At 34.7% G+C, this 15,623-nt stretch overlaps 3 protein-coding genes across 5 annotated transcripts in view; 2 read left to right on the top strand and 1 right to left on the bottom strand.

Annotated features, from left to right (window-relative positions):
* LOC123880083 overlaps positions 1 to 8,673 on the top strand; it is an 81,066-nt gene extending 72,393 nt beyond the window's left edge. For all 3 annotated transcript variants that reach the window (XM_045927990.1, XM_045927988.1, XM_045927989.1), the window contains exons 2-9: positions 987 to 1,078; positions 1,762 to 1,956; positions 2,921 to 3,028; positions 4,429 to 4,530; positions 4,934 to 5,066; positions 5,474 to 5,708; positions 6,273 to 6,466; positions 7,789 to 8,673. In XM_045927990.1, the coding sequence (XP_045783946.1) occupies positions 987 to 1,078; positions 1,762 to 1,956; positions 2,921 to 3,028; positions 4,429 to 4,530; positions 4,934 to 5,066; positions 5,474 to 5,708; positions 6,273 to 6,466; positions 7,789 to 7,898 (1,169 nt within the window). In that variant the 3' untranslated portion in view covers positions 7,899 to 8,673. The remainder of the gene's footprint in view (positions 1 to 986; positions 1,079 to 1,761; positions 1,957 to 2,920; positions 3,029 to 4,428; positions 4,531 to 4,933; positions 5,067 to 5,473; positions 5,709 to 6,272; positions 6,467 to 7,788) is intronic.
* Positions 8,674 to 9,371: 698 nt separating this feature from the next.
* LOC123880092 (selenoprotein K-like) lies at positions 9,372 to 13,507 on the bottom strand. Its single transcript, XM_045928004.1, has 4 exons — positions 13,321 to 13,507; positions 12,554 to 12,629; positions 10,860 to 10,937; positions 9,372 to 10,261 (listed from the first exon to the last, which is right to left on the bottom strand). Exons 1-4 carry the CDS (start codon positions 13,337 to 13,339, stop codon positions 10,168 to 10,170), a joined length of 267 nt encoding a protein of 88 aa, XP_045783960.1. The 5' UTR covers positions 13,340 to 13,507; the 3' UTR covers positions 9,372 to 10,167.
* A 443-nt stretch (positions 13,508 to 13,950) lies between these two features.
* LOC123880089 (rhythmically expressed gene 2 protein-like) lies at positions 13,951 to 15,183 on the top strand. The gene has a single exon (XM_045927998.1). It carries the CDS (start codon positions 14,176 to 14,178, stop codon positions 14,902 to 14,904), a length of 729 nt encoding a protein of 242 aa, XP_045783954.1. The 5' UTR covers positions 13,951 to 14,175; the 3' UTR covers positions 14,905 to 15,183.
* Positions 15,184 to 15,623: the final 440 nt, after the last annotated feature.

Below are 15,623 nucleotides of genomic sequence, written 5' to 3'. Positions count from 1 at the left end.
TAGGTAGGTACATATTAAGTAATGTAAATGTAAGAACTTTGTTCTTCACGCATTTTAGTTAATTATTGTAATACTAATTAACAATAATTATTGTAATATTTCATTAAAATTTACAAGTACTTATCTGGGGATAATCTGGCAAATAAATTTCAATAAATCATAGACGTTCCTGCGCTCATTGAGCCGGCAGGGATTAGTTGGGATGATAACAAGAGACCTGATGGATTGACGCTGGTTCCCTGGAAACGGGGACGGGCGCTAATGTGGGACGCAACGTGCGTTGACACATTGGCCCCGTGTCATATCAGGGAGACAGTATCAAGACCGGGACCCGCAGCAGAAATGGCTGAAAACGGCAAGAGGCGCAAGTATGCCTCTCTTATTGAGAGTTACTTTTTGGTTCCGTTTGCCGTGGAGACCCTGGGGCCGTGGAGTCTTGGTGCTAAAAAAAATTTACGAGACATTTGGCCGCGTTTAATAGACTCATCGGGTGACAGAAGGGCTGGCTCAGTATTCTTGGCACCATTCCACGCGGGCATCATTTGTATAGTAATTAGATAAGGCTAGCTTTAAGTTTTATTGTAATATTTTCTCAATAAAAAAAAATGTAAATAAAGCATAGATTTTTTTCGTAAACAATAGGTATGCCAGTTTTGAGAAATGTATAGCCTCCAAGTCGTTAAATTTAATAAAGCGTCCTAACGCCAGCCATCTCATTTTCTCTCATGTTTTTTATCCCTTTCCGGTATTTTTACTTATATGAAAGACACTATTCGTAATTATAGATATATATTAAAATGATTCATATTCTATATGTGAACAAAAGTAATCATTTTTAATTACATAACTCGACTAACAAATTCGAATTCTGCCGGTTCCGCAATTTTCAATATGTACCTATTTAGAAATTACCTTGAAGTGTACGTAAAAACACTATCATAAAAATCATAAATAAGTTGGTATAAATAAGTATTTTTTTTTTTCAGGAACAGTAATATGTGAAAAGCCGCTGGGTAGGCGACGAGCAGTGCCTGTGATATTCGTTCAAGGCTCTCATTACGATGTCGGTTATGATGTGGTAAGTAAACAACTAATTAATTAGGAATCGGATAGTTACAAGTACGTCTTGATGCTAAAAATGAGTTTATATAGATTTCAGCCAAAAACTCGTAAGTACGTATTTGAAAAGTTAATTAATAAAATTATCGTGGTTAGATATGCATTATTCATAGTATAGGTAACTGGGCTTAACTAAACTTCGCTTGGCGTCTATCAATCTGACTGGTGTTATCCCTGAATTCTCGTGGGAAGACCTTTAAGTAAACTTTAATACTAGAACATCATTATCTCAATCTATCGTCAGTAAGATTCAGTCAAGATCCAAGCTTGCCGCGCTCATAAATTATAAATTCAAGCAAGTTATATTTAGACCTATCTGATTGTAATAGAACAAATTCAATACCTAATAAAGTAGAGCAGCAAAACGTGCTAGAATTTAAAACTTTAAAGTGCGGCAAGTAGCAACCCTGACTCTTGACCGAATTTTCTCAAACATCTTTACATGTTCTTATTTTGATGTTTTCCGTTGTGGGAAACGGGGGATTTTCTCAAAGAGTGTGAAGTCTACCAATCGCACTTGGCCCAGTGGCAAACTACGGCCTAAGCTTTTCTCCTTCTGAGAGGAGACCAATGCTCATAGTGGGCTGGCGAGTGTTGATCATGATGATGATTTTGATAGGTTCTTAAACCTCTTTGTTCCAGGGTCGTACATTCTCATATATCATTAAAGATTTCATAGCTACATATGAAAATCTGAGGGACTTTGAGAAAGAATACAAAACGGATACCGGTCGGGATGCGTATGACAAGACACTGGCCAATATGAAGAGCCGTTTCCCTTATTACGTCAAGGAGATACAGGGTGTGGCCGATGGTGCTAATGTTCCATTCCACCTGGTGGGTATTTTAATCTGTACAAACCGCCAATGTTACAATCTAGCGAGCCTTACAACACAGCTCAACGGGTTGCGACGCTGAAGTGGCAATGGACAGGGCACATAATATATACTTCGCGACAGGTCGACATGGCAATCGGGTGAGGCCCCTCACAGCCTTACCCAGTGTGGGACAGCACCGGTGGCGTGCGGGGTGTCCCCCGCCTCACCTAGTTGGCAAAACCGATAGATGTTGGGGTTCCAAGGAGCTAGAAGGGCAACCTTGCACCGGAAAGCACAGCGTTGGATAACCCACTAGGTGGACAGACGACATCAAACGAGCAGGAAGCCGCTAGATTCAGGCGGCGCAAGACCGTGGCGAGTGGAAGTCCCTACAAGACACCTATGTCCAACAGTGGGTGTCTATCGGTTGATAATAATGATGAAGACCGCTACAAACCGCAAAATTCTACTATTTGCCAGCGACATAAAAGGCATATAGCGACATACTTACATAAAAGGACTAACAGCTCGTTCACACAGGCCGCGTAAGCGTCGCGTAGGCGTAAGCTCGTTGACACAGGCCGTGTAAGCGTCGCGTAGGCGTAGACGTAGCGCGTACTATTGCGTTGTAATGTATGGAACTGTATGAAACATGACATACCACTTGCGTGGCGTGAACGTTCGCGTAGACGTAATGCGTGCAGTTATGTCTACAAGTCTACGCGCGTTACTACGCGCGTGTCACGTATATGTGCTGCATACGCAATTGGTGTGAATCGGCCTTAAATATAGATAGATAAGTGGGTATCCATGATTGTAATTGCAAACACCTTGAACAAATGCTCTTCAGTCAACACCTTGCTTTAGAAACACAGGAAAATAATTTTCATGTAAATTATGTACCCTACCTACGTAGATAATAATGAAAAATTCTGTGCGAATTATGTATATAATTTTTATATTATACCTGGTATTCTTTTTAGCTTTTCCTCCTACAAATGGACGATTTGATCGGGACAATCAACGATAACCATCTACCAAGGAACGATACCGGCGGTTGCAGTTCTTTAGCCATCAAAACTCCGAAAAGTGTTAGTATACGTTTTTAGTAAAGCTCCTAAATTAAAATAGGTACAGCAACATAATCTCTAAAAACTATGGACTCTAAGGTGTCTACTTTGCAATATAAGCAGTAGACGGTTGTGATAGTGCAGTCTAAAGCGGTAGTGGGCAAAGCCGTAGGAAGTGGGGTTGCTAGATAAGTCTGTAAACTCGTTTCAGTTTTTTTTAAAAGGGCCATGAAAAGAATAGACAGACACACATACACATTCACTGTATAACCAATGTATGGATATGAATTGAATTTCACTTTACTTTTCTCATTCAAATGTGTTTTTAAAACAATATTTTGTCATGGCTAGCTCTTTTCCGTTAAATAGCTTTAAATTTTTTCAGCACTAAAACAAAAAAAAAATGCGCTTGCTGCGCTTGCGCTCCTGTTTCCTACAGAGCTCTATTTTACTTACCGTCATAAAGTAAAGTTTCACTGATCAGGTACGGCGTCAAGTCAACTAATTTTTTTTCTATAGTTATCCAGTCCTGTTAAAAATTTAACCCTGACATAGTCTCCATAAAATTAATGCCTGGATACGACGTTATTTTAGTGGTCTTTATTAAATAAATACTTATCATAATAAGTATCATGATAAGTATTATGTGTGAGTTATACCATAGCTATGTATCTCCCACCTAGTAGACTAAATCTAAAGTACCTAATCTACAAATTATAATTTCCTAAATTTAATCTGTCCGGAATGGAACACGTGAACTGCTTATAAAGACGAAAGCCCTTACCTTTGCGCCTTGTCGATCGTCAATTTGATACAAAGGAGCAAACTCGTCACACTAATTAAGTGATGCCAAACTGTCGTATTGGAGAATCAATTAGTTTCACACTCGAACCGTAACGAGTACGTACCTACCTAACGACGACGGACGTGTCTAATTGTAACCGTTCAATGTAGCGTAAAATGATCGCGCGTGGTTTACTATGAAAACCTATTAGATTCAAATACAGGGCGAAAGTCACAGAAGTTCTACTTAGTTATCACAGCTGAGCAGCTCCAATCATACATTTCTATTATAAAAGTCAAGTGCGTACCAGAAAACGCATAAGTTAAAGCTCTATCTAAGACCTCATTTACACGAAAGCTTTTTTAACGTCCGAGCGTTGACGTGTGAACATAATATTATACTTGGGAATACATTTGTTCTATTTGCCTACTAACCTTATTTCTCTTATCTGTAGTTTATTGTCAAACCGTGAATAGCTTCAACTTATGGTAAAATGAATCAACCAAATAAAGAATAATTAGTAAGAATATAATGGGTAGGTATGTGCTAGTGTGTGATTTGAGATCATTGTAGGCCACCTATATTACGCTTTATTTATTTATTAAATTGTTCTTAACTTAGGATTTTTCTGTTACAGGCTGTTCTTGGACACACTGAAGACGCTTTTAGCGAAACACTTAACCATTTCTACATTATGTCTGCACATATCATACCGACACCAGAAGATAGGGAGAGAGGGGTTAGTATGTCTTTGAAAATACCCTCGTCTATTGCGTTTGGTGTGTGCCTGGGCGTTTGGAATCGTCGTAACTTTAGTTTTAAGTTCACGTACTTAAATAATGATCACCATTACATAATTTTCTTACAAACAACAATTAACAGTCAAAACGTATACAATGATACCTTCTTTGAAGAAATGATTTGATTTTGACTTTAATTTTGTTCATTCATCGATTTTCTCTAAACATTTTTTATTATAAAGCTGTATCTACCCGTTCTATTCGAACATCCGTTAGGCATCAATTGAATAGAGCTCTGCCTTAGCTACAGTCTGAGTCAACTATCGAACAGATCTTCAGGCAAGACCTCAAAGATAGATGTTAATTTTGAATGATAATTATAGAAAATAATTTTGATTGTAGGCCGTTGAAGAAAGATTTGCGTCACTTTGCTACGCCGGTCATATGCCTGGATACACAATGGGGTACAATGAAAATGGCTTAGTATTCTCCATCAACACTCTCAGCCCATTGATTTTGAAGCCTGGAAATACGCGTGAGTATTCCTTTCCTTCTCATTCTGAGAGGAGATCCGTGTTTTGTAGTGAACAGACAGGTGTATAATTCCTTTCCTAGATTTCATATAACTTGTGCTAGGAGTTGGTAAAGCAATAGTGCAACGGGTGAGGTTTGAACCACCGACCTTTCGGAATTCAGTCTTCTCCTCAACCGTTGAGCTATTGAGGCTTTGAAATAGCCAGGAGCTCCTGGCTGCGGTTTTACAATGATATTGCAGTCTTATGTATCTAGAGTATGGCAGTTTTTACCTATGAAATTGGTACCGCTAATCAGTTTCTGCTAGGCTTCATACCGACCTCCTAGTAATAAGATTCTGAGGCAGCGCTCACCATTGCATCAGGTGGCTTAAAAATTTTATACAGTAAGCTTTGCATCTTTTTCCAGCAAGAACTTTCATCACACGAGCTCTATTAGCATCCAAGAACTTCGCTGAGGCTGAAAGGGTCCTACGCGATGAAGGACTTGGTATCGGAAATGGCTTCTCTCTTAACATGATTTGGACGGATAAGACCTGCGATAGAAAGATCTACAATGCAGAGGTAGCGCCCGACCTGACGGGTGACAAGTCTCTCGTTAACATACAAGGCTTTGCTGATGAGCCATTGGTGCATACGAACATGTAAGTAGCTCTAAAAGCCTAAACTCAAACCCGTCTTGGGTCTTTTTGTTTCAGATAAAATATTTATACTAGAAGAGCTATTACTAGCTGTAATGTAACTTTTTAACTTGTTCGATGACGAGGTAAATCTGTCATTATTATCGATATTTGATATTTAATTATGAGTACATGAAATTTACGCTTTGTGTGGAACTCTATAAGTTGGGGCAAAAATCTTCCATCCCAATCCCATCAATGATGACAGATTTACGCCCAGTTAACTTTTAGAAATGCTCAAGTGTGCTCTTAATGACATAGTGTCGCTACCTAACTTGTGTTCATTATTTATATTTGTATTTTATTACAATAACCATTAGAATAATATAGTATTCTATTAATTTATTCTTAGACTAGAAAACATTTATTTTACAAACATGGTAAAAATTAATAAAAAAAAGCAAAATAATAAGTGCGCTTGCGAGTGTAGCGATGCCATGTTAGCGAACAGACTTTACATAAAGCCTCAGACCACAGAAATCACACCTGGTCACATAGTATTATGATATTTGGTTTATTTGTTAACAGATACCAAAGGATCAAGGTGAAAGAAGTTATAGGACCAATCATAGATAGCAGCACCGCCCGTCTTAAGGCCATTCATGCGCACCAGCCGCCCCAAAATCAAAAAGACATCAAGGATATCATATCTGATACAAGCGGCACTGACTTCCAAGTATTTCAAGAGAAAAAGGATTCTATTATCAAGACAATTGCTGCGGGTAGGTTTTTCATTAAATGTTTTAACGTTAAATTGATACAGCAGTGCAAAGACTTGACTCTCAATCAAAACGGTTAGGTACACTGGCTATACACGATCAAGTCAAGTTTGCAGCGGCGTCCAGACAACTGATAGCCATACACCGACGTGTATGATGCCTCAACTCAACAGGGCTCTCTCCGTCACTCGTTTCATACAATCGTAGTTCCAATTTCATTTGAATATTAAGTAACCAAAGTCCATGAAATTTCGCAGACATACTCTAGAAAATAATATCTGTGTCTGTGGTGTTTTAGATTTTTCTAAAAATATGTAATTTTAAAATTACAGGGGCTCAAAAATTTGTATGAAAATTTTTAAGCCCGCGTAACTTTGAATCCGAATATTTTAACAGAAATCTGGAAAACCACAGACATAGATATTAGTTTCTAGAATATGTCTGCAAAATTTCATGGACTTTGGTTGCTAAATATTCAAATGAAATTGGAACTACGATTGTATGAAACGAGTGACGGAGAGAGCCCTCTTAAAGCCATCATGCACGTCAAGTTTGCTTGACGCCGCTCGAAGTTCGCTGCAAACTTGACCGGTAAACTTGATCGCGTAAGGCCAGCGTAACTGTGATCCCACTATTGCTTTTGAAACAGTTTGGAAATTTTTAAACCAGTAGATACTTCAAAAATATCAAGCAATTGCTGAATTCACAATGAACAAGTGTAAATTAAAAATTTATAACACACTAATACAGTAACTAGAAAAGAGCTGATAACTTTGAAACGGCTGAACCGATTTTCTTGGATAATAGCTAAGAACACTCTCGATCAAGCCACCTTTCAAACAATAACAACTAAATTAAAATCGGTTCATTCGTTTAGGAGCTACGATGCCACAGATAGATACACAGATACACTCGTCAAACTTATAACACCCCCTCTTTTTGGGTCACTATCCCACATCGGTTTAGCGCGGGGGCTGGGCTCAATCTGTCGCGTAGTTACTTATTTTATTAACCCCCAACGAGAGGGGTGTTATAAGTTTGACGTGTGCATCTGTGTATCTGTCTGTAGCATCGTAGCTCCTAAACTAATGAACCGATTTTAATTTAGTTTTTTTTGTTTGAAAGGTGGCTTAATCGAGAGTGTTCGTAGCTATAATCCAAGAAAATCGGTTCAGCCGTTTGAAAGTTATCAGCTCTTTTCTAGTTACTATAACCTTCACTTGTCGCCTGTCGGGGGTGTTATAAATTTTTAATTTACACTTGTTAAGGTGTACATCTCTTTATGGAATACAATAATAGTGAATTTTATTTATTTACTTTTACAGGTGTTTTCGAGTTGGACAAGATGACTTGGAGTATTTATATCAACAAACCAAACTCTTCGGAGCCTGTAGCCGTTTTGCCAATAAGATTTTCAATGTTAGAAAAAGTATAATCTAATCTATTAAAAGTGCGTGGATTTAACAATAATACCTAATCATGATTTAAAATAGTAAATGGAATAATACTTAGGAGCTTTTAGAGAATAGTAGATAATTATAATTATTGTCGTTTTCCCTAGTGTTACAATCAAATAATTAGGTATTTATTAGTTATAATATTAAATTATTACTTGTAGAAATTAGAGTAAATATTAAAGAAGAAAATCTCCCCTGCTTTGCCTCGAAATATTTACCTGTTATTATACATAGTATGGTGAATCTACCCCATATAAGAAAATATATCTACTCATTTGTATGGAAATTCATTTAGAAACGTACTTTGGAAGTAGCCTACCTACCTACCTACTAAATAATGTAGAAACGTAAATATGTCTAATTTCGTGAGGTAGGACAAGCTGTCAGACAAACGGGTTGGTAAGCAGACACATAGGAACCCTATATAATAATATAAGTTAAGCAATATATTTTTCCAAATCGCAAAAAATACAAGAAAAATTATTTATTATTCTGTTTTTTAAATCCAAAGTTACACCTATACGAATCACAAGTTGATTCTTTCAAATCTATTTATTTATTATATTTTCCAAAAAATACAGTTATCGTAGGCCCTACAAATAAATTATTTGAATTTACTTACTAAGCATTTTAGGACATTAGTTTTGATTTATCTGATTACTACAGCTTCGTTACCTATACCTACTTATTTATTTCCTAGGTACTAAAGGAAAATAATGTTGATTCAATATAATATATTAATTGCTTAATTCACCATGTGGTTTTATTTTTTTGCTCAGATTGCAACCCTATTCAGTGCTGGGTAATTCGCTAACTCAGTAATCGTTAGTGAAAGCCATCGCAAGCTTATTGGACATTTATTTTTAATCCATTGAAGCGTTGCTATTGGTATAAAATATTAATTGTATAATTATTGATTATCGCTTAGTGAAGCAGCAATGTAGGACAAACCAACGTTGAGTTTCACCGAGTTAGCGAGTTATCCCGGTTAAGTATGGAGTTGAATAAAAACCTCAATAAATTCCATTCCTATCTGCAAAGCTCTCTGTTAGCATTTTGTATAAGTACTAATATTATAAAAAGGAAAGATTTTTGTTTGTTTGTAAGCGATAAACTCTGAAACTACTGAACCGATTTTAATCATTCTTTCACTATTAGAAAGTTATTTACTTCAGAAGTAACATAAGCTATTAAAGGTATACTAATTTTCATCCCAGCGAAGTGTTACAAGGTTATAACGCTAAAACGTCCTCTTCGACCCTTAACCATGTCCCTACTAGGTGGTTTGGTCTCATTGAGTAATCAGTAGTTAAATCAAGATTGATGATAATGTCAGAGTTGATATTTTAACTAACTAATCTTTATTTACCTATTAACTAAACAATTGACTAATTGTATTAGGCAATTGGGTATGTTTTATGTTAATGTTGTTTAAAACAATAAAAAACAGATTTATTTGGTTACATATTTATATTAAATAATCAGGAGCGCAGTTCCCTCATCTTACATCAAAGCTAAGCACAATTATTTACTCATCCGTTTACAATGTCACAACTACTCATACATTACAAGAGAAGAAAAATCAAGTGCATTTTCACAGTATGATATCTCGATACTTAATATAACTTCGATAATTTAGATATTGTTTACATGTTATTATCGACAAAACAAGAATGTAAGTTATGATTTGAATAATCTAAGGATTTAACTACATTTTTCTCAATTTCAATTCGTTTACAGATAAACTATGTGCTTATATTTTTTTTATTAAATTTAAGATAGGTTAACTGCATATGATTACCATAGTTTAAAAGGGAAGTATAATAATCTTTTGACAAAATACAAACTAAAATGAGATTACCTAATCGTATTATAGAATAATCATATCAATACTTAAATGTAATAGCTATTGTTACTATTTTAAATATGATATTGATTTCATTATTCCTTGAACAAATAGTAGGTACTATTATTTCATTATATTTATTACCCACAACTAAGTCTGAGTCAGTATTTATTTCATTATTAGTCCTGACTATAAAATAAAACCATTAAAAAGTAATTTAAATAAGTAAAATTATTGTGAAAATAGAACTACATAGTTAATTATTACAAATCATAAAATGAATAGGTTAAAATAATCTAAACTTGATATTAGTGCTATAAACTATTATGTTACTATTAAAATTATGATGTTGAAGTTTCAGACTTCTGCGTCATCGTCTAGCAGCTATTTGGTATCATAAGCTATCCACAGCCGCAACCACCCATTGGTGGTGGCGGGGGCCCATTGCTGGAAGGTCCAAATCCTCCAAATTTTCTCGATGGTGGTTTTGGTGGTCTGAAAATATTAAATAATATTAACAATAACCAAACAAGTAAAACTAAGATGTCCTATAAATTTTTGAAGGTATTCTTACTGTTACAAAATGTGATAATATAATATAGGAGTTTTAGCAAGGTGTAATGTCAAAGTTGTTACTCCGACAAATTCAGCTGTTTAATGATTCTCAATCTCAACATAATCTGTTTCACATCAGCTAATTATTGCTAAAATATAATGTTATTGATAAACATGTTTTTTTATAAGTCATATATATGGGTCACAGCTATCATTTTTAGGACTTACCCATACATTGAAATTATATTGTATGTATTTCTGTCATTTGTTTAGCTATACGTTCTCGCATGCTTTATCTGATTGAATTGAAAAGTGAAAAGAAAACTTTGTACAGATGTTGTTGGCCTTTGCGTGAAGGTTTTAGGCATAGTACCATCAACATACTATAGGTGAGATGCAAGTTGCATTGCAATAGAGCCAATTATGGAGATGATATCATTTATATATTAATAATTCAGTTTCTCTATCATAGTGTCCACAGGATTCAAATAGTAGTCAATGGGTTGACTTGTTTTTACACAAGATAACAGATACTTACCCACTGCCAGGTGGACGGAAATCTCTTACATATTTATCACCATGCTTGTTGTAATTTGGGTCGACCAGGGTCCTGAAACTAAACAAATAGTACAAATTATTATCAGCTTATCAGCTTCTTTACAATATTCAGTATAAGTACAATACTACAACTTTCATGAACACATCGATAAAATTCCTGAGGAATATCCTGAGGATACCTGCATGAGGCACCTATGCCTGAGAGTTCTCCTTAATGTTCTCAAACGTCTGTGAAGTTGAGTCACTATGGTAGACTATGGCCAAACTTTTTTAATCTGAGAGGAGACCAGTATTAGTATTAGTATTTCATTTATTGCAAGATTGTAAGTAAAAAAGATGTTACATAAATTTTAAGTAGGTACGTATCACAATCTGCCATGACATGGCGTGCAAAATTTACTATCTTTACATACATTTTCAATAAGTACATAAAATATCAGTGCTCGGTAGTGAGACGGCGATGGGTTGATCATGATGATGAAAACAAAATCTACAAAGATATTCTACACCCTTCAATTTGTTTTATTTGCAGTGATAACCAGTGATCAAATAGGTATAATATTAATACCTCAAGTTTAGGAGAAGACATAACATACAAGTTATTAAAACAGCAAATATAATAATTTATTTTTATTGCATCACACAGCCCTGGGTACTGTGATATTAGTTATCACAGTAAGTAGGGCAACTTTAGGTCAATGATCTGTATAGTGGTGTGTGATAGTGTATATGGTAATATTTTCAACATTTTCGTAGGATCCCAGGATTTTAGATTGATCTAGATAAAATAAATCTATGAATAAAATATATAATATTTGAGACACTTGCTTTATGCAGTATTACATAATATGTATATTTTTGTATATACATATAGAGTTCAAGTTATAACTGTAAAATCTACATAACTATAAAAAATGTCTGAACAAGAAAATGGAAAGGATTAAAGTTATTAAAACCACTTCAGTTACTTGGCTTAAGGAACTAGTTATAGCACGCACTTGAGGCTTACACAATGTGCTGTGTTGCAGACTCTTACTAAAATTATATAAATAAGCGCTGCTGTTATTAAATCAATTGTTTGTTTAAAAAACTATGTTAATACAATATTTCATATTAGTAAGTGCTTGAAAGTCCCGCACTGGGCGCATTTGAGCGTTTTTTAGGGTTCCATACCTTTGTTGTCTGTCTGTCTGTCTGTCCATTCCTCCGTCCATCGTGTCTGTCAAGAAAACCTATAGGGTACTTCCCGTTGACCTAGAATTATGTTATTTGGTAGGTAGGTAGGTCTTATAGCACAAGTAAAGGAATAAATCCGAAAACTACGAATTTGTGTGAAATTACATCATTAAAAAAAAATGTGTTTCAATTTTCAAAGTAAGATAACTATAACAAGTGGGGTATCATATGAAAGGGCTTTACTTGTACATTTTAAAATAGATTTTCATTTATTTTTATGTGTTTTTGATTTATCGTGCAAAATGTTGGAGAAAATGCCCGAGTAAGGAACTCTCAGTGCACGAGTCTGACTCACACTTGGCCGGTTTTATATAACTAGTCCGTAAAACTTTCTCGCATTCTGTACGACAGAGGCTACTTTTACTCACAGAAAAATATTTTAATATTATAGTTTGAAGTCATGGTCATAATGTTAGTCTATTAAAATATATTACTTACAGCAAGTAGCAGAAGTTTACAATTCCCCAAAACCAACCAAAAATACTGAATGGATGATGTTCAACCACTGTGCCATCTGAAACACAAATATAAACTTCTATTCAGTACTATATTTTTATGATTTTAAGCAGCATATAAAGACACAATTTCAATTAAAAATAAAACTAAAATCCAAAAGAGACCCCGGCCTTCAGCAATGAGCAATATGACACAGAGCGCAGATTTGAACTTAATAAAATAATGATGCTTTTAAATTATTGTGGTTTAAGTGCCATTGGTACAGTCAAAAAAGCATGCAACAAAAATGTGTTTAATATTATGTTCCAGTATGTTCCATATGAAGTCTCAATTGATTAATAAAATAGCCAACTTCTCCTTTAGATTGTTTAATAGGTGGAACTTAATTTCCATTTTATTTATTGACAATATTACTATAAAATAGTTTTGCATAAATGTGGTGTTTTGTGGGTGTTCCCAGAGGTTACTGTATTTACAACACAAAGGAAAAGATAGGTAGACAGTCATACAAGGTTTTGAATCCAACATTTGTGCTATGACAAAGTTATGCCACAGTTAGAATTTTTTAGCACCGACTCCATGGCCCCAGAGCCTCCATGGCAAACTTATAAATTTGATCACGTTAAACCTTTTAATCTATTGAGCTTCTGTTTATAAACCCACACATATGACCTAGGTAGTAAAATGACGTGGCCTAAAGCTAATGGATATTTATAATAATTGATAATATAAAAAGATTAAGATATTACCTCCTTTTACGTAAACCATTTTACTTGTAATATAACTTAATAAGTAATACTATCTTAGTTGTTGAATTATAAATTTGTACAATAAATACGCTTTTTATAAACCCCGAACTTTAACTTTAATATTTTGTTTTGTTGGTTTTGATGTCGAACTTTTTTTTGTGTAATTATCACTTGTCAATCTTTGACACTGACACTGGTCACCATAGATTATCTACTTCACTGACAAGCAGGGCTGGAAACATTTAGAAGCAGTTTCTTTTTTTTTTCTCTCTCGTCTGGCTTTACAAAGATTAGCCAATGTCAAGTTTGTAGTCATTTGTAACAAATTAGGGAAACTATACAAGTATGGACCCCGTCTGTGCCAGCGCTCGCTGACATACGCACGGCACCCCCATAGAGCGCTTTCCAGTCAGTTTTAACAAAAAACGGCAAAAAAAGGCAGAGCACGCCCGCCAGCTAACACCAACACAGACAAAGTCCTAGAAGCAGGTTGTCAATGGTTATATGTGATAACCATAGAGTAATTAGACTATATAATAACAGATAATATGATATAGTCCGACAAGGCTCTCTTGGCACGGACTGTAGGTAAGTGACTAATAACCTTGAACAGCTGTACAAAGGTGAGCTCATTTGACATTTGTTTTTAATCCATTGAAGGTTTTTTACGAAAGATCGTTATATTGTCACTCAGTGACGCAACAATGTATATAAGCCACCAATGTCAAACAAGCTCGGTGGCTTTATTCATTTGGCCTAAGCTGTTTGCTGTACCTTATAATTTTTCAAAATTTCTAAATGCTTACAATTTGAAACTAGCCTGAAACGCATGCAGTGTTTATATTCTTAATTATTATGTCTTTACATGGGATCAAATTAATTACATTCGATGTTACAAACACTTTATTAAGGTTTCGTATACCTCCATACGATTACTATGCCTCTGTAGCACGGAGTCACGGTTTTAAAGGTACAGGTGTTGATTTAAAAAACCAACTACTTATCAGTTATAAAGATCTATCAAAACAACATCCCAATTTTGGGAAAAATAGTATTTCCTGGAACAATTGGTGGAGTCGGGTCATTGAAATGACCTTTCAGGGACGTTTGCCTACTGAGAAAATCAATGATATTTCCCAACAACTTATTGAAGATTTCAAAACTCCAAAGTGTTGGAAAGTAGCAGATGGTGGTACAGACTTGATCAAATTATTCAAGAAATCAGGAATTATTGTGGGAGTTATATCTAATTTTGATCCTCGTCTACATGATATACTTATTAATATGAAAATTCATAGCTGCTTTGACTTTGTATTAACCTCCTATGAAGTGGGTGTATGTAAACCTGATAAAAAGATCTTTGAATATGCTCAGGTTTATTACGGCAATAACATATTATCTTCACAGCAATGTCTTCACATAGGAGATGATCTAGAAAATGACTACAATGGAGCAAAAGCAATAGGATGGCATGCTTTACTTATCACAAATAAGAATATAAAATTGCCATATTCTAAAAATGTGTACCCAAGTTTGAAAGATTTATGTAAAGCAATTGAAAATGATAAATTACAGCTATTATGATGTCACCTAATCCATACTTCCATACTAATATTATAGATGCGAAAGTGTATCTGTCTGTCTGCTAGCTTTTCACGGCTCATCTGCTCAACTGATTTTGACGAAATTTGGTATAGAGTTACTTTGTATACTGGGGATGAACATAGGCTACATTTTAACCTGGAAAAAATTCCCATGGGATTTTCAAAACCTTGATCCACCTAGCATCACCAAGTTTCATATAATTAAGCTTATGTTTAGAAATGGTTTGAAATATTATTAATAAACTAATTACCAAAAACATAAAAATTGTATTATTTGGAGAGTTTATAGTAAAGAGGAGAGTTTATATTAAAGTTATACCACTATTGAACTACCACTTTACATGAAATCTCAAGAACTAGAAAGCCTATATTAAGTTGAATTTTTCAAGTTAGGTTCCTTCACTTTATGGTACCTACTATCAATTCTACTACCAGTAGTAATAAAATTAAAAAAAATTGCATTGGACTGTAATCCAAATAACAAGAAAAAGACGTATATTTAAATGCTCATGCACTTTAATAATTAATAATATAAATATTTAAAATGATAATATGGTAAGTACATACATTAAACAATTTTGCTAACAATATACACATTAAAATAAACTCTAAGACTAAATAACCAATATTTTGCCATTTTCCGAACAACAGTAATAAATTTCATAATAATACAAGGAATGGTGCCATAATTTGTTTTCC

This window comes from Maniola jurtina, chromosome Z, assembly GCF_905333055.1.
Source record: "Maniola jurtina chromosome Z, ilManJurt1.1, whole genome shotgun sequence".
Classification (NCBI taxonomy): Eukaryota; Metazoa; Arthropoda; class Insecta; order Lepidoptera; family Nymphalidae; genus Maniola; species Maniola jurtina.
This window is presented reverse-complemented; position numbering and strand designations above follow the sequence as displayed.

Excerpts from the sequence above, each read along its gene's own strand:
- LOC123880092 (XM_045928004.1), bottom strand. Across the intron at positions 10,938-12,553 it reads GTAAACTTCTGCTACTTGCT|TTTCAGGACCCTGGTCGACC; the intron begins GTAAGTAATATA and ends CTATTTGTTTAG. Across the intron at positions 10,262-10,859 it reads TTCCGTCCACCTGGCAGTGG|ACCACCAAAACCACCATCGA; the intron begins GTAAGTATCTGT and ends TAATATTTTCAG.
- LOC123880089 (XM_045927998.1), top strand. The coding sequence starts at position 14,176 with ATGTCTTTACATGGGATCAAATTAATTACATTCGATGTTACAAACACT.